Source organism: Amphiura filiformis, chromosome 19 (genome assembly GCF_039555335.1).
Source record: "Amphiura filiformis chromosome 19, Afil_fr2py, whole genome shotgun sequence".
Lineage (NCBI taxonomy): Eukaryota > Metazoa > Echinodermata > Ophiuroidea > Amphilepidida > Amphiuridae > Amphiura > Amphiura filiformis.
The window spans coordinates 39,998,308-40,018,717 of NC_092646.1; the positions used below are offsets into that span (position 1 = coordinate 39,998,308).

The 20,410-nt window shown below is 36.4% G+C and overlaps 1 protein-coding gene across 1 annotated transcript in view; it reads right to left on the reverse strand.

The window, feature by feature from the left end:
* Positions 1–20,410, reverse strand: part of LOC140141291 (receptor-type tyrosine-protein phosphatase F-like) — a 122,354-nt gene that overhangs the window by 72,575 nt on the left and 29,369 nt on the right. Inside the window, exons 4-5 of the mRNA XM_072163116.1 lie at positions 17,168–17,305; positions 2,718–2,873 (exon numbers count right to left, since the gene is read on the reverse strand). Of these exons, the coding sequence (XP_072019217.1) occupies positions 2,718–2,873; positions 17,168–17,305 (294 nt within the window). The remainder of the gene's footprint in view (positions 1–2,717; positions 2,874–17,167; positions 17,306–20,410) is intronic.

The window sequence follows — 20,410 nt, forward strand, 5'->3', positions numbered from 1 at the left end:
TATGCCTATACCATGTATACTGTAACTCTGCACCTAGTACCTTTCTTATATCATGCCTCTTACAAAGGTGACTTTGCCATCTTTCTATAATTAAATTACTTATAGCGTTCGAATTTCCAATTCGAGCGCAAATGTGCAAAAGATGCAACAGCTGATTCAAAGTTATTAAGAAGAATATACCGGTGTTTTTGTTTTAGGGGATTAAGAATACGGTTTCCTCCTTGCCTTTCAATACGTCCCTTTTAGTACCGATGCATTGGTGTACCAGGGCTTCTGTCAGTCAGTGTATAATCACTTTCAAATATAATCCAACCTTCTATACACGGAACAGGTGTACAACACCTAGAAGGCAATTGATTACGAAGTCCTATTTTTTCGCCAATTATAGCGCTCAGTCAGAGAAACATTTCTCCACTCATCTGATTTTTCCGTTGGCAACACATTCTTGGCGCCTTTCAAATCAACAAATCAAGTTTTAGGAAATGTTTCATCATTTTTAATTTTTATATTTCTTTCCGCTTTGATTATTTTTGTCATGTCTATTTTAGGAATCGGTACATATATCTTCAACTTAGCAACTTTCTGCAATACATAGAACATTTTATTTGAAGTTAATGTTTCAAATCCACATAAAACATATAAAGGACTTTAATCTAACACACAGGTTGCGAGGTGTAAACCAGAAGTATGCCCAAATATGGCTAAGTACCTAAAGCCATAATGTGGTGAGAAGTGATATAAACACAGAGACGGGATCATTTCTGTAATTAATATAAATGTTGTCCAATTATGGGGTGCTGCAACAAGTTTTAGCTTTTGCTTCTCAACAGCTAAAAGTAGCATTTTTGTATAAATGTACATAGGTACATGTATACAGGCCACTAAAAATATATGCCCGAATTATCAAAAAGCTAATACGCAATATCAAATTGTGCCCATCAAAAGCATTTAGTGCTGGCTCAATAATTTACCGCATGCTAATGAAACGGCATTCCACAAAGTCTTCCCCCACTTGTTTTCACGCCAATACGTTTTGCCAACGCAGTAGAAAAGTGCGTCTTAGTTCACATTTTCTATGCATTGCATATATTTTGTAAATTTAACTCTCGTTTATCTGAAGGGTGTGGGATCACTACCCTAAATTGAACCATATATAGGTTAATTTCAATTCTTCCAACAGGTTTTTATACTATACCTCTTCGGTTTAAACCAAATCTGCCCAGGTTACCTTACCGGGGTTACATTTATGGGCGTCAATACCTCAATACCGACAAAATTAGTGCATGTCAAGGATATAGGGGATAAACTTCAGGAAGATATTTTATCGACGTCCTACGCAAGTTCATTACGATTACTAGGTGGAAGGGCAACCTTGCTTTATACCAACTGAACTTCTAGCACCAACAATCTCGTTTACCTGAGAAAGGTGTTGGGACGGCCTTACGCGGCCAATGCAACGTAAGACCCGCGAGTCTCCATAAAACCCGAAAGCCATGTATTAAATGAAAACAGTTTAAAAAAAGATAAAGATAATCGATGCTGTTGCACATTGCTTCTCATTTAAAAGTTTTAGTACAAAATTATCTGCATAATTAAAATATATGCAACAATTTGTGTTATCTGTAACGGATTCGTCTGACATAAAAATGTCAGAAAGAGGTTAACATGCGAAAATGTTACTCTGCCCAATAGGAGGTTCCAGCAAAGAGTGTACTGATACGTCTACGTACGTGAGCATTGCCGTATGCTTACATTAGTACACTGCATGATGTACGGCATTTCGCAAACTCCCCAGTCTCCAATATATATATATATATATATATGTTGGTATGCATTCTAACGATGCTAATGAGTGGGCTGTTTTTATATTGTTTGCTAAATTGAAAAAAAAGCGAGATGCGTGGACTAAAATACATTTTTAAATCCCTTGTAAAAACCGGGGTAAAAACCTGAACAGTTTGGCCGACAGTTAAGCACGTTAAACATGTTGATATTTAACATAAATAGCAACAGTGGGTGTTTTGTGTGTTTTTCCGATTTCAAGAGGCCGTGATACAGGGTCACGATTATGTAGTGTGCAAGGCTCTCATTATCATGATTATGTGTATAGGCCAACTACATAACGACAGAATTACCAGGCTGATAATATTACATCCTGAATATGTTTGCTATCGATTATTTTACTGAGTGGACGTCTCAAGCCTTCCTCGTTATGTTACCAATATAACATGTTTTAACAATATATCCCGGGCAATATATGAAAAATCCTCTTTTCATCCCATTTGACGATTCTGATTTTACGTCGCTGTCACAAACCTTTCATTCTGCCAATGGCGTGATTACTGCATAATTATACAGTACGAGAAGTAAGTGATGCGACCTTTGATACAATAAGATTCTGATAAGCGACTCTTTTTAGACCACCAACCTTTCAGTGCTCAAGAGTCAGTCCGCTTCAACGGCTCTTTTTGGAGCCACCGAATCTAAAACAGCACCTGCATTTGTTACAGTAAACGACTATGTAGAGCCACCCTCTATGTAACATAATAAGGGCAAAATCATAATCAATGGGCAAGGTCAGCCCCTTTGATACTCTGTATAGGGTATACTCCCGGGGGTATACGTTACAAACACATAATTATATTGTTATGCAAATACGAAATAATGACCAGAACCATTGAGCCGGCAATAAGTCTAATTTAACCAATACAACCTACCTGACATGCAATCGAGGCCCCTGTATCCTGCTGCACACGAACACCCATAGGGATCTTGTAGACAGAACATGACTCCTTGACAGCCTGGTGAACTACCAGGTTCACCATTACTGCAATTATACTGGGCTTGTTGACCGAATCTGTTTCTACCATGAACTGAAAAAAAAAGAATTGAGAAATTGTCTCAAATTATACCATTCCAGCTATTTCGTGGTACTAACACTAAACATTATTATGGTTAGTCATCTACTCGAAAACCCAAGAATAAAACTTTCAACGTTCTTAGTATTTTCTTTAACTATCAAAGAAACGAAGTTGTTCAGTCTTTTTAAACTCTAAAGAGATTTGTTGGAATTGAAGTTATTCTTGTCTTCTAAAACTCTTAAGAGATGTGTCGGAATTGAAGTTGTTCTAGTGCTAAAATCTCTAAAGAGATTTGTTGGAAAAAAAGACAAAATATATGGCTCTGTTGTAAAGGATAAAGGTACAATGTTTTTAATCATTCTCAATATTGCCTTATGAGGCCCATACACGATAAATTTTATTGATCAATATTGGGAATCCTAGATACAAGAGTGGACACAAAACTACAGTTGTGCACAGCTGTACACACGAACATTAGTAGTACACAATGGTAGATTTTGTATCCACTCCTACATCTAGGGTCCCCAATATTAGTCAATAAAATTGATCGTGTATGGGCCTCAATGATGTTCTCTTTTTCTTAAGGAAGAATACACATCTGCTTGATATATTTCAGATTTCCAGGTTGCGGTGATAAGAAACTTAAAGGTAAACAAACCTTTTAATTAGCTTATCACACGGTTAGCTTTGTATAATAAACTCTGTTTCGGCAATAGCTTTTTTGTATTGACATATTTTAACCGTTTATAACTAAAACTTTATTTATTCACCTTAGGTGACAAACTGTGCCTTAAGGTATTAAATGTCTTCCTGTCAAACATGTTATTAATTTGTTATCTAATTACCCCATAAATATGGCATCAGCAAAACCTGAAATTGACTATCACGGACTCAACACTTTATTAGAGACTACCTCTCTTCTTTTAATTGACCTTAACGAAATGTAATGAGCGTAAAACCAAGGAGTTTACACTTTCCGAAGTAAATTAAGCCCTGATTATCTAGGTTGATGGTACCGAGTCGGTACCGACTTACATATAGTAATGAGAATTTATAAAACCATGTCACAATTTAATTGTTATCCTGTCAATTCCAGCTTATTTAATAGTGTTGATTGTTTAATTGTAGTCCCTCGCTCGGCTCGCTGCATCACGAAGAATAAAAACGCTAGAGAAATTTCGCGTAATATCATTACGACAAATTTCTGTACACAGCAAAAAGGTTGTTAAAGCTTGGCACTTAAACATTTTGTTGTTTAAGTGCCAGGCTTTAACCACCCGCTTACACGAAAGAAATCTGCCTTGTAATAAATTATTCTTTAGTAAAAGTAAAAAAATACCATTATCCATCGGATTGATTGAAAGAAAAAGAGCAAGGTACACAAACTTGACGTGGGGAAACAAGTGAAATACAGACTAGCTGGTGTAAGCTTTACAAGTAGGTAAAGTGCGATAGCCAAAAATTACCAGTTCCAAGGCACACAGAACCTACATAAACAACAGGGATCAATTGGAATACAAAAGTGAACTAGAATAAGTGATGAAAATCACTGTGCACTTTCATCATTGTTCTAGTGCACCTTTGTATTCCCATTGATCCCTGAGGTTTTTTGCGTGTTCTGTGTGCCTTAGAACTGGTAATTTTCGGCTATCGAACTTTACCTACTTCTAATGCCTAAATTTGCTGTTTTCGTCCCCCTCTGCGTACCATCTAGTATTTTACTTCTTGCCCAGCGTCAAGTTGGTGCTCTTTTTCTTACCAGTTGTTTGTACCGTATTCAAGGTATCCTATTATAATTATCATTTTTTAATCCTTGATATGTTTTCTATCCTGGTCCGTTGGATTCACCATTGCCTAATTCATCGGATTGATCATTAGATCGTATAACATGTAAACTGTGCATAATTGTTGTATTTCCTTGTCATCTTTTAATTTTACATGTACCAAGAAAGACAATTACAGTGCGAAAGTTTTATTTAAAACAATACATTTTCAATATGAAATGTGTCAATAGAAAAAAGCATTGACTTTGACGTGCAGTTTAAAATCTGTTAAGGCGGGAACACATGAGAATATGTTCCCACTAGATATGGTCGAAGCTGAGGCGATAAAAACGTAAACTGTAATCTAAATCATTAATTGGCTTATCAGCCGGCTAACTTTGTATAATAAACCCTGTTTCGGCAATATCTTTGTTGTTACATGCTGCAAATGAGAGGCTTTAACTTTTTCTCCTAATGGTGGCATCGTTTTGTTACCCACACAAAGTTTGACCTCTTTAAGGTTAGCAACTATTTTAAACTGCTGTGATTTGGTAGTTCACAGCATCTTGTGAATGGTAGTGAGCTTTGGCAAAAATTGCATTGACCATTAATAGCGAGCGTGTAGAAGAATTCAAATATCACAGATATACTTTTGTAGGTCCTGTGGTTCTTGAGTTATGTTGTAAAGAGGGCTGAAACAACAACACTTTTGTAAAACGTACATAACTCATTGATTAACAACAATATATCAAGCAAGTTTTCAAAGTATATGATTTGTAGAATGAACGTCAACTTTTGCAAAACATTAAGTATTATTTTTCAATAATATATTAATTTAGACAAAGAAAATCAATATTTCGGCTACTTCAACCAACAATACCTCGTCTACCCTTAAATACCGAGTGCCTACTTTCTTGATACTCATGCATATTGTAACAAAACCATTTACAAACCAAACTTCACTTTGAAAACAGGAAAACAAATTTTAAGCAACATTTTGAGAATATGTATGACCTTTCAAACGTCTTGTTTAAAAAATAAGATGCTTAGTCACAATGACCTGTGTAGTTCTATTCTAAAGTGCAGCTAGAGTCTACATAGTTCAGAACACTTTCACACCCAAATTAGAGCAGTATAACTGTTTAATCATGTATTGACATATAACATCGCTCGACAACGATACACGATACTAATATGACGTCACTTATAGGTAGTATTGTATTGTAATAAGTGGTGCACATTAGATTTCCATTGGGACATTTTTAAGAAAAATAAATCGCCTGCTAGACTAGTGAGATGAAAAACAAAACAATTGAAGGTATACTTAAAATTGATATTTACAAAAAATCGCGAAAATTGTATGTCCCTGCCCCTCTGAAATCTCAGGGTGTTTCTAAAGATTATATACTGGTAGTGGATGTCTTCTGGAATAAATGTTTACAATACTGTTTATTCCATACAGAATATGCAAAGCTATTCTCGTGTGAATTACCGAGGCGTAGCAAGCGATGGACAATAGCCCCCGGGACAACAGCTACCTTCGATTACATTTATAAATACGCACGTGACCCATGGCCACGGCATACCAAGACCAGCAAGGGTGACCAAATCCTCGCGCCATTGAAAAGGACTCTTTAGATAAATATCATCAAATTTTAGTATTACTTTAGCAAAATTATTACACATTGGAGGGATTCCGCATTTGTAATATGTTATCAAAACCATCATTTTGAAAGTATTTGCCGACGGAAAAATATTTATCAACGGAAAAGGTTCACAATATAATCACAAAGTTGACTTTTGCTGCACAGTCTCGCGTTGTTTACCGCCTTTACATTCAAATGTACAGGGAGACCACCCGCTATGTAGAAGGTCACTTCGAGACTTACTGTCTACAAGCTGTTATGGCAGCGCGGAGTTGGTCACGTGCGTATTTATAAATATAGTCGAAGCACACTGGACAAGATGGACGAGCAAAAGCGACGTTAGGGATAGGGCTGATAAAGGGATGTCAAAACGGCCCCGCACTTCTACTTGTCCATTGGCCCCGAGGCTCTTAATATTGTTACAAACCATTGAATGGTGCATAAAATGCCCGTGTCCTAATATAGTACTCAAATTGACTAAATAGGACAGACTGCGTTTTGACGCGGTTAGACATATGTCAATTTGTTTTGTTTAACAGGTAAACACGTGTGTTTATATTGATGCCCATACTGTGTCTGTACTATACGTACGACAGGATGGGCACTCTGGGCGAATACTTCCGATAAGCACTGATTCACAACTTGTTATCACAGTGGTTAACCATGGTCTCATTATGACTGAAACTCGTTAAAGAGACTTGCATTCCTGGGCTTGAAATAGACCTACTAAAGATTCGATTTTTGATAACAAAATTCATGAGCATGATGAGCATGTTATAAATAGCGAGCATGGCAATATTTGGATTTACGCATGGCGTTTCTATTTTACCCTGGCCAACGAGTATAAACTGGGCACCAATATATTTCAAATTTGGCAGTTTGGGGAATTTGTAACGCTAAAAACCTTTACGGTCTACATTATTTCGGGAAAGGTTTCTTTGCGATACGAAGAATAAGGATGTACATACCCTAATAAGACATTGAATTTTGATTATGTTTACGTTAAGGGCGTACTACACCCATGTATTGGTTTGATTGGTCTAAAAAAATATTTTTCCATTTATAGCTAGTCGATATATGCACGGATCATGTGAAATAAAAAAGATTATGAAAACACATCGTGAAAGTGTAATTTTTCACCTATTTGTCTTAAAGTTGACAGGTTGTTACGGACGCTTATTTTTGTAGCGATCCACGTAGTCTTCTTCACAACCGGTTTCTGCCGTTACTCACACGTATTAGACTCGCTCCCAGTCCTATAATACGTCTATGTCAATCTTCATAGTGATGGGCGATACCAGCTTTTGTTACCGATTGTCGATCCAGAGCAGTCAGGGAGTGGGGCCAAATTTTTAGAAAAATAAAATAAAATGAAAAAAGAATGGCCGCGGAGCTAAGCTTGCGCGACGCAGGGGTTGTCTGAGGGGGATGTTCCCCCCTCAGAAGTAAGAAACTTGTGCAAAATGAAGATCTAATTGAAGCGATTTGGTGGACAATTTTAGCAATTGTTTTAAACATAAATCGGCGAAAGCCCCTTTCTCTTCTCTTCGGGCCAGTCGGCGCTCCCCCTGAATCCGCGCCTGAAATGAGTCGGGATGTGCTTGTTCAGGGGATGCGGGGTACGTGTGGCTGTAGGCCTACCACATTAACGAACTAAACTTACTCTTCGTGGGATTACGAATCGTAAACACAACACAGGTGATAATAAAACCAGTATAGCAAACATCACTTTAATCAACTAGATGCAACAAGTTTACAACTTTCTTTTTAATTAAAGCCTTAATGTACGATCGTTTTAAATTTTTAGATTTTTCTTTTTTTTTTTTTTTTTGATAAAATAATTAAAAGGCCCATTCAGTGATTTGCTCATCCAGACGATCGTAAAAATCATCAAAATTCAGATTTCGGTACCTTTGTCATTGTCATAGATGTGCTAAACATAGCCTATGCGAGTGGTTCAGCCGAAAGACATTTTACACGAATCTGTAATTTAGATACTGATAGTATCTAAATTAGCTACTGTGTATTTGAATGGGGCTTCAACCAGTGGCGTAGCTGGGATTTTTTTCCAGGGGGGGGAGGGCAAGCCTGTATGGGGCGGGGGCCCAAATCCACCAAACAAAAATTTAGCCGCCCCTGCCTCAACAGCCCGAAAAGGTTGACCCAATTTTTTTCCGGTGGTTTGAGAAAGTGAAGAGAGAGAGAGAGAAAAAAGAGATTATAGGTGCTAGCGCCCTAAAAGCAACACATTTTGATATTATATAGTACCATTCTCCCCCCCCCCACTCCTCTCCCTTTTTTTCCCTCTCTCTCTCTCTCTCTCTCTCCTTTTTCCTCTTTTTTCCTTGAGCTAGGGGCGAGGGCCCAAATAGCGCCAGGGGGCGGGGCCCAAACAGGCAATTTTGGCAGCTACGCCACTGGCTTCAACTTCGTCAGTATACTGCTGTTTTTTTGGTTTTTTGCCAAATTTGTCATTTCAAAAATACCAAATGACAATTTGAATGACTTATCCTTCAAACAATTTTAATTTTTTACACTTGCGCTGGGATCACTGAATGGGTCTTTAATATGCAATCATTATGAAAGTTCCCAATACATTTGGAGGCGAAAAACATTGGAAATTTGCAAAAAACAACATCATAAACTTCACCTCTATCACTCGAAATATCTCGCACATATCACGCATGGTATGCCGCTGAGTATATCCAATAGACACTCCCGGGGACAATCCATTGGAATTAAATCACTATACCACACAATTTATTCGCTACCTGAAGTCCCGGGGGGCACTTCAATATGAAATGGATTATAGGTGTAGGGCTGGCACTTTCGCACTAAGGGGCATTCGGTGAGAGCAAAATGTAAAAAATATGGGGTCATTGGGTGAGAACATGACCTTATTTTTAAATGGAATATTTGGGTGAGAGCCGAAACAGCGCTGCAAAAACCTCGAAAATCGAATTTCTAGTTCTAAATGGCTTCAAATTTCATTGTTTTTTTCTTCAAAATAAGTAACAAAATCAGTGATAAATGAAAGTTGCTGTTCAAATTGAACTTGCAAGGGTCTTTGGGTGACAGATCAAATGGAAAAATCAGGTGGTGGTCGCATTGCATTCTCTAAATTCAGTAAATTTTCATCTTCAACCGTGTAATTGAATGGGATTATTTTGAAATTTTAAAACGATTGAAATATCACAAACAAATAGGCCTATGTTAATAAATAATATAAATACAAGCTAAACCGTTGGGGTTCGATAATGAACCCCACAAAACTAACCAAGTAGCGGTATATGGAAAATGCCATACGGCCGGGCGGTTTCACAAGTTGCCGGCTCGATCATGCCATTCGCCGCCTGGGGAAAATAGGGGGTCTTCGGGTGACAGAGCATGTGTTTGTAAAAAAATATGGGGTCTTTGGGTGACAGCGATGCTGAAAAAGGGGGTCTTATCCAGCCCTACAGGCGCGTCACCTCCAAAGTTGCCGAGTGCCCCCCCCCCCACGGCGTGAAGTCGAGAATGAAAGATTAGAATATTTGCTTATAATTATTTGTTTTCAATTTTCGAATATTTTTGTTTTCAATAGCCTACGTTTCATAATAATACATTTTATTTTTTCTATATTCTGTCAAAAGTAGCCTACCGGTATCGTATGGCCGATACCAATTAATCATATCGACCCACAGTACCGATCGGCGGTATCGCCCAACCCCAAAATACAAAATTATAATGGCGACCTCCACAAACTCGGAAATATCATCTGGCAGGAATTGTTTCAAGTGAAATATACAGGATTGTCTTCTCTGATGTAAGTAAAAATGGTGGCATATTAATTATGCTCCAACATACATTGTGAACGTTCTCACTTTAGTTGATTTTGTGCAACAAGTTGCGACAAATTAACATTTTTGTGCCAAACACATGTACTTGTGATAGCGTTTACATTGTATTCAGTGTTTGTCTTTTACTGAGATGGCGACCCCAAAAATCGCATAGAACTAAAAAACAAGCATTATCTTATCATTAAGATTTTACTGTTTCAAACCTGAAACAGATGTGCTGGCTAGCGAACACAAATTTTGCATATCATTGTCAACTGGAAGGGAAAAAAAGAAGTTTATTTTCTTTAATAATGATAAGTGATGCCAAGCATGTGTTTTCAAAGCTGTGCATAATTAATGCATTTCCAAAAAATATATATTTTGGTACTTTTAGGGTCTGACATTAATGCTTAATTTGTGCGTGTGACTGGTTTCACGGTAGCAATTCTGAAATTTTAGATATACTCCAATTTGTAAAAGTGCCCCCATGTACCGCTTTTGGGCATGTCCCTTTAAAAGCATGTAAGCTACATCGATACCGATGCCACCAATAGAACGAGAAGATTTGCCCCTTCATTTTGCATACCACTTTGACCAATTTTTTTTTTTCATTTCTTCACAAAATGCAAAAAAACCGCAAAAAATGCGATGGGTGTAGTACCCCCTTAAGGGTGTCAAATTAAGTTAATTAGTTTCCAGAGCACTGAAAGTACCCTGCGGACTAATTCACCTCTAATAAGGTTACTGTATACATGGTATATAACATAACACTCGCATATCCTCTTTTTTCTCATAACCGGTCAGTCACTCATATCATTAGACATGAGTAGCTCACAGGTAATCAATATCTATTGTCTATTCGACTTTATTGTCAACATTAGCATGTGTATCTTTATAGAACATTTAGATACCCAAAATATAAGTACCATTTACCAACCGCGAAAGGTGGTGACAGCAAATGACGGGAGCATGCTAGTTGGATAAATTAAAAACATGTTCTCTTATTTTAAACTTTGTACAATATAACAGGCAGAGATGTAACGCGTCGAGTCGAGTAATTTCTACCAATTGATCAAGTTGAGTCAAAAGACTCGAGTCACCATGGTCACTGTTTAAAATATATGGAGAAAATTAAAAATCCGAGTCAAATCATACCGGGAAATCATACCATTTTTGTAAAATTGTCTCAAGTCTCGAATCTAGTCATGATTGGTTACGAGTCTGATAGCAGGTGCCTTATTATTGAGAGTGCAACGAAAATTGTACTGGAATAAGTTTCGTAATAGGTCAAACAATTGGAGTCGTCAGTATTGAAGTCGTCATGAAGTGGCCTTATTCATAGAAGACATTTCACTGAAGCACAACATACGTCCTCCCTTGTATAACATAAATATCTGCTAGAAAAACCTAAAAGAGTTAACGTTTTTTGTACTTGAGTATGTTCAGTGAACTGTCTCCGTTGGGGGAGGTATTCCTGGTTGAAGGTATACATGGATGTGCCACTGTTTGGGGGTACCGTTTTAGCGATTTCGGTGGGTTTCAGTTTTTTGGTCAAATGTGCCCATGGAAGGTCCCAATTGTGGCAAATTTGGGAACAATTGGTATACTGATGGGTGACAAAAACAGCAAATATTAGGTAGAGAGAAAGTCGTCATCCGAAAGTTTGCGATAACAACCGCTATTCAAGACAGCTCATGGATATGCTTTGTACCTCACGAAAAACAATATCACTATTTATATACGAGTATACACATCAAAGTTCGATAGCCATAAGTTGTAATTGAGAAGAGTATTATAATTTCAACACCTTTGACTTCCCCTAAAATTGTCTTGTCCTGTCAATCTATTTTTTTTTCAAATGTCCATACCATATCTCCATATCCAAATTATGATGATATGTCAGATCTCACAACATGAGTAAACAAAATCAGTTGTCATAGCAATAATAAAAATGTTGATTTCCATCTTAAATCTATTACTTCCGATTGAATTGGTGCTATAAATAGTTCCCTTGTGGATCATGACATAACGGTGATTTCTCATGAATCAGAAGAAACCAAACAGTGTATTAGATTTCAATGTGGTGCAATGTCATACAGAAATGTAATAAGGAATGGTTTGAGGGTAATTAATTATTAATTATCTAATTGTCTGAGAGGATGCTACCGTGATTGTATGCGTCACAAACAACTGCTAAACTTTAGAGGTTATTACACCATACACTGGTTTCACAACACTATCGGTGATTCGCGCGCTAAATCTGAAAATCGAAAAAACAAATCATAGAAAATCAGTTCTGGGTATTTTTTGTGAAGAGTATAGGTGTGCTAACATAGCCTACAAGGCTAAAAGTGATTGGACCGAATACAACCTAATGGTAAATGGTCAGGTTTTAGAAAGTGTTGGAGGAAGCTTATAGTTATATACACACAATTAAATGCATTACACTGCCCTTTTCTTCATATTTTCCTTTTTTTGTATAAATAGCACCTAATGACAATTGACACAGATATACACAGATGCCACCACCAAAATACACATAGATAATGATGTTTCCAAGGAGGTGCGAATAGAGAGAGAGAGGAGTGAGACAGGGAGATACATTGTCACCAAAGATTTTCACGGCAGCACTGGAAGAGGTTTTCAAAAAGTCCAACTAAGGGGAAAAGGAATCAACATCGAAGGGGAGATGTTAACGGATCTTAGATTTGCAGATGATGTTGCCCTAACAACAACATCGGTGAAGGATATGTGACGTGTCATGTCAAAAGCAGACACTTTTGGGCAGGTTATCAATTTTGAGGTTTTTACATAGCTTAAATAAATAGATATTTTGTTCCACAACGCCGTTTTCCCCAATGAAATTGGACATTCCTAAGCTAAGATATTGAGTTCGTAAGTTATGGTATTATAAAATTGGAAATTGAGATATCGGCCTTTAAAAATATTATTGACAATGTTGAGAGTAGGAATTGCCTTGAAAAATGTCTCAAAGAAATACAAGATGCCAGTTACATTCTGGTCTGAAACTATCAGACAATGTTTTTAACATTAATAACATCACAAATTCGCAACAAACCCAAATTGTGAAAAAATCACCCCGAGCAGATTTTTGGCTATTTCTCCATTTACGATCCTGCCCAAAAGTGTCTGCTTTTGACATGACACGTCACATATGGAAGATCAAATGAACAGCTTGTACAAAGAAAGTACACGTGTTAGACGGAAAATGCACAAAGGAAAGACATAGTTTATGACAAACTTTGAGACAAAAGAAACAATCGCAATAGCAAATCACCAATTCAAGAATGTTGATATAAGTACCTTAGGCAGACCTTGATAATTGACACCAACACAGCAGAAGAGATATTAAAAAAATACCGCTGTCACTGAGGCGAAGAATTTATGACCAGTTTGTGCTAATAACTATGACCTATTGTGCAGAGACTTGGTCAACATTAAAAGAAATGGAACAGAAATTGATAAACAGCACAGAGAGCTATGGAAAGGAAAATGATCCACCTCTCATTGCGTGATAAAGTCAGAAATCAGAAAAGTAACCCAAGTCAAAGATATCTTGGAGAAGATTAAGGAAACAAATTGCAGATGGGCAGGTCACTTATCAAGAACTTAAGATAACAGGTGGACGAAGATACTTTCAAAATGGCAACCAAGGACTGGAAAGAGGAGAAGAGGAAGACAAAAAAATGTTAGAGAGACGACATCACCACAACAGCTTGGGCATCAGCGGCAAGGAACATAAGTAGAATGAAAATGCTGCAGGAGGGCTTCACACAGCAGTGAGTGGAAATTCTGATGAATGACAATCGACTTAAAGATTTGGCCATTCCTAAAAAAGGAATACATTTGCTCCTTTGATAGTGCCTTTAAGTTTCAATGTATTTCCGTATTCTATAGTCCGCCCGATTGTATTGCCCTATAAAAATAACATGCTTCAGTGACAATGTGGTTCATAAGACCCACTGTGATTAGAAGGAAGGTTCTGGTTACTTTACCCTCTGTGTTACTATTAGTGATGCGTCATAATTATTATGACATATAAACACAGACATGACTGTAAGACCTAAGGGGATATAAAACGGTCACCAGAACCGAAATTGGCCATCAATCAGTAAACAAAATACGGACAAAGATCTTGATGTCGGTGGTTGCAAAATCAATTCCCCGCGCTGTACGCTCCCGACCCCTTAAAAATAGAAGGAAAAAATCAGCCCTATAATTTATGCCGGGCTTTGTGCCACCGCAGAATGACCGACCAGCAATCTTGGAAATAAGTCTTGGAACGCTTGTGTGTAAATAACAGAAAACTGTCATCCCCTTTCTCCCATGCAATGTTGAGAAATGCCAATGTCTTCAGCGGTTTCCCAATGTCCCCAACATTGATTGATGGGGAGGGGGAAGGGTAAATCATTTTTGTAGATGTTATGTTTGTACGCACAATATATGTCATTTCCATGATCATAAGAAATTCTGCACGAAATTACGGCAGAATGTGCCAAGCGTTCCAAGTGCTGTTATCCAAGATTGTGGTTGCCCCATCTCCTTGCGCACACCACTGGCCGGTGCCAGCGTGATGTGCATTTACGTTTGGTCTTTACCGCTATTGTCTATTGGAAGGTATCGGTATGTGCTGTAAAAAAAACCTTCACTCTGTCCCTGTTTTAAATCACACACACACACACACCCCCCATTATCTGAGCAAAGATTTTACACAGATATGATTAATGACAGCTGGGTGTGAAAAAGGGAAATAATAACAAGTTACTGTACAAGTCGTCAACATATGTTTGTCTTGAAGAACTGGTTTTAGTAATAATATCAAGGACTCCGATCACCCACAAAGTCATATGAAGTTATTGAGTAATCGTCATTGGATAAGTAAATAAAATAAAAATAAGGTTAATGATTAATGGAAAATAATTTAATGCCTCCTCTTTGCTATGACTTTCGATGACACGCGGCTTCAACCTGTCATCGACATATGTCTGTCTTGAAGAACTGTTTTTAGTAATATCCAGGACTCCAATCTACCACAAACAAAGTCATATCAACCTGCCAAAGGTTATTGACAAAGTTATTGTGAAAATTGTCTTGGATTAGTAAAGAAAATAAAGGTTAATGATTTATTGAAAATAATTTAGTGCCTCTTTGCTATGATTTTCGATGACACGCGGCTTCAACCTGTTAATAACATCTGTCTGTCTCGAAGAACTGTTTTTAGTAAACTATCCAGGACTCTGATCTCCCACAAACAAAGTTATATCAAACTGCCAAAGATATTGTGAAAATTGTCTTAGATAAGAAAAGAAAATAACAATTTAATGATTAATAGAAAATAAGTTAATGCCTTTTTCATATGATTTTCAATGACACGCAGCTTCAACATGTTATTGACATCTATCTGTCTCGAAGAACTGTTTTTAGTAATATCAAGGACTCCGAGCACCCACAAACAAAGTCATATCACCCAGAGAAAAGTTATAAACAAAGTTATTGAGAACAATTGTTTTGGAAAATAAAAGTTAAGTTAATTGATAAATGGAAAATAGTTTAATGCCTCTTTGCTGTGTTTTCAGTGACACGCGGTTTCAACTTGTCATCGACATCTGTCTGTCTCGAAGAACTGTTTTTAATAATATCCAGGACTCGGATCTACCAGTCATATCAAACTGCCATAGGTTATTGACAAAGTTATTGTGAAAATTGTCTCGTACAAGTTATGAAAAATAACAGGTTAATGAATTTAAAAAAATAAGTTAATGCCTTTTTGCACTAATTTTTGATGCCACGCGGCTTCAACCAGTCTGGCAACAAAATACGGAAGCGAGGGAAGTAATCCAAATTCCTAATCTTTGTTGATCTTGGCAGTTGCAGTTGCTATGTTATTATAATGGTAAATAAATTTGGGTCACAAAAATCAGGTGCACCTGCATAAATACAGTATGCAGCTGACTTGTGGTCAGTGCCTGAATAATTTATAGACACATCTTTTTCGGTATTAACCCCCTGAGCACTACCTGCCGATCTAACATTGCCTCTGATTGGTCAATTACATGATATCTTCATTTTTTAAATCACCAATCAGAATGGAGCTTTGCAAATAATTCACCCCAATTTTTCTGTGTGGTAAAATTATTCTAACAATGTTGCTAATTGGTCCAATTGATAATGAAAACTTCTTTTTGGCCAATTGGCAGGTAGTTCTCACGGGGTTAAAGTTTCAGCAAAATAAAATGTCAATCATCACGATCATTGCAGTACCTGCTGTCAAAAGAGGGAGAAGAGAGAGACATCTCTGTTTGAATCATATTATTTAAATAATACAATTCTCCGTTCAATGTCCTTCATATAAATACTTTTTAAAAAGTTCCATCCAATGACCTTGAGTGCATTAAAGATAATGTAGTGCAATGCCATTTTATAAGAGTCAAAGACCTTACCTTTCCACACATGATAAAGCAAAATGATAGCTTTAAGGGATCGGATAGCAATGTTTGCACAGTATTTTTGTGGGACATGAGAGCATATCAGATACATCAAATTGCATTCTGAATACGAGGAATGCCCTTCTGATATCCAATGATTTTGATTTTTTTTAAATTTGCGATATAATACATATTTTAAGGCAAATTATTAAAAATTGATATTTTAGTTATTTTCTTTATTTTAAGACACCCGAAAAATCAATAAAAAGATAATGTCCAAAGCTAACGTCCAGCTGCATACAATTTAAGTACATATCATTAGATTTACAAAGATTGCTTTGAGGACTTTTAAACATATAAAACAAAATATGCAAAATATAAGTTTTGAATAATTTGTACTATAAAAGTTTTATCAATGGGAAAGCTTTAATAAAATTTGTATTATCTCGTGAATTTTAAAAATCAAAATTATTTGATATCAGAAGGACATTCCTCGTATTCATAATACAATGATGTGCTCTTAGGTCCCACAAAAAATACTGTGCAAATGTTGCTATCCGATTCCTTAAAAGAATTCTCACAATAATTCGTCAAAGAAATTTTTTCAATCTTACATATAAAAAATCAACTTACGATTTTGACAGTTGGTTCCGCTGAATCCAGGGGCACATATACAATGTCCTGTCTTGTCGTTACATACGCCCCCGTTAAAGCACATGGGACATTCTTTGGCGCAGTCTTCGGATGGTCCCCAGTAACCTGCCGGACATTCTGTAATGCATGTATGAAAGTTTAATTGACATAGTGTTTGATCATGAAAGTGGTATGATGAATGTGATAAATAATATATGATAAAGTATGATACTTTCAATTATAATAATATTATTTCAACTCTTTACATAGTCAAGATTATCTGGAAAACTTAGTCACAATGTACGATCTTATAATATGAAATTTGTTAATTTTTTTCAAACCTGATTTTTTTGCATATTTGTAATGTTTACACATGTCCAAACTTGCACCTAAATGGAATCGGCCCAATCTGTTGTCTTTATAGGTCAACAGAGCAAAGTTCAACATATTATCATAATTTAAAAATTATGATAATATGTCATCCCAGAGAACTGCATGTTAAATGGCCAAAATAACCAGTGGGGTTTCTTTCACTTTACCTTGTTATTTCAACTTAAAATGGACAGCAATCATTCCCGGCAGTTATTACTAATATTATTTCAACATTTTGAATAAAGAATAACAAAATTTAAATTTGACGGAAATCGTACATTAAGGCTTTAAATCAATGATCAAACCTCGAACGAATACTGTTATCATTCATTCATACAACAGACGTGAAAAATATTAACATTTTCAAAATAAAGTATCCGTAAAACAAAAGAAATATCTTAAAGACACAAGTTATACCAATTGAAATGAAAAAAGAGAGCCTTTCAAAGGTGATACATTTGGGGTCATTATGTAATATAACAGCACTCACTCTATTCTTCGAAAGAAAAGTCTATCTAAATCGTGGTCTGTTTCAAAATGCTCCCTTTTTATTCAAATTGGTATAAGTTGAGAAAATAAAGTTTCATCGTGCGAACTGTCAATATACGATAACCCATTGTCTGAGATGAAAGGTAGTTTCTGGAAAGCTGGACAGAACAAGGCTATACAAACTGGTCATCTCAGGGACGGGGGAAGAATTGCTTTGAGAACTCAAGCTGTCAAGAAGAATTGCAGACAACTTATATGCGTAGATTTGCATTTTAGAAATATAGGGTGTTGCAGTATCCTTTACACTCAAATAATGTGTCAGAGGCAGTATAATTATAGGTTAATAAACGCGTATCACTTGTTGAGAGTGAAATAGTACAGAATAATGCACGCGTTCTTATGCACGAGCATTGCAGGGAGTGCATTAGACGCATTAACATATCAGTACAAGTGCATTATTTTGTACAATTTCTCGAGCAACAAGTGATACGCATGTATTAACATAATTCACACGAGAGAAAAACTTCCCGTGATTTTTGCTATTTCTTGCTTTCATTACTCTTTTGTGTTATGGAAAACAAAAACAAATCCTAAACTCTTTGGGAAAAAAAGAAAACAAAAACCCCTCATAGCAATATATTGAGATGTCTTAAGCTTTGTTAGTTCTGACTTATCTAATAAAATAATGGGTACATACAATTATGGGTACGGAAGTAATAGTAAATTAAATATAATCAATGACCCAATGACCAGAAGTATTTGACATTGCGTCCGATACCGATCGGTCCTCGTAAGACATCAAATTGTGGACGTACATCGGGCAAGAAAGTTAGGTAGTTGCTGGGATTTTTTCCACCAAAATGTATTATGACTTATCATGTGCACGCCATTAAGCATTATTGAGTTTCTTTGACAATAAAATGCATACTTGGTACACTTCTTATCTTGTAATATAGCTCCGGAATATCAGGTCCGGCATGCCAGGTTAAAATAGGAAATAAATAAATAAAATAGCTCTTTTCTATTCCTAATCCAAACAATGGTTCAGATCACAAGAGTAGTATTAGTGTTTTATCTGACCTTGGACGTTTTATTCAGTGAGTTAACAATTTTTTGTTTCGAGATGGATTGACTAAACATGTACGTTCACTGTAAATATGTTGACAAAGGTCTTCCAAATAGACTTATCTTCAGCAATAAAATACTTAACTTGAACAATAGAAGCATAGGGGGAAAGTAGTAGGGGATGGTGAGCACTTTTACTTCAATGCTTGTTAGTTCAAAATAAATAAATCAATGGGGAACCTAAAGATGTTAGCAGCAAATCCGAGCCTATCCTAACTTTTAACAATATTCCGTATCCAACTTTACTCACGTTACTTACATTGACCTAAATGAAATTATGAGTACAAGAAATAATATTGAATTAAAAGCTAATTAATGACTGGAAATTAGGAATTTGCAACTATGTCATATTACATCTGATATAGATCAGCCCTCACAAGACATCGGATTGTTGACCTAAAGCGGCCACAACGGGCGGGCAAGACATATGAAAAGGTTTGACTACAAAAACGATTCTCTTATAAATGCATCTACGCACAGTTTCCACCTCGATACACTCGGCCGAGTACACAAAAATTCCAGTACAGCGAGAATGAACGAGTCTAGTCTCCAGGCAGTCTGTGTTATACTACACGGTTGAGTGCATAACATTAGAGTTGTGTGAGATCTAGTGGAAAATAGACATCTGTGATTGCTAAAACCTCAAGTGTTCCCTTCATCCAATCAGAATTTTTAAATTGTTAGTGATTATTACATTGTTTTTACCTCCTTCTATATAATTCATGAAACAATAATCCAATGAGAGCAGAACGGATTTCAATGGATACTGAATACAAGGCATTCGGATTTTGCTGCAACTTTCAAATCTTGGGTTACGTTCTTTTAAATGTACGCTGTAACATCAATATTAGGACGTTTACAACAAATGAGGTGCATTTTTCAAATTAGGCATAATAGATATTCATTACGGTAGATATTTGTTTTTTTGTTTAAAATTACACACGTTCGCTGTAAAATGCTGTCGCGGCAAGCTTTTTTGGTAATTAAGGGTCTTACATATAGCAATATTATCAACAATAAAACACTTCACTTAAATAACAAAAATAATAAACCTAGGGGAGAGTAGGGGAATGGCGAGCTTAAAGTACAAAATTAATTTATCAATGGGAAAACCCCGGGGGAAAACTTGAAACGTTGGCAGAAAGCCTTAGGAAAGTTCTAACCTTTATTTATTTATTGTGGGTTTTTTTTGGGTTTTTTTTGGTAAGAACAACTTCACCCTATGTAATAACAAAATAACACACGTGCAAATAACAA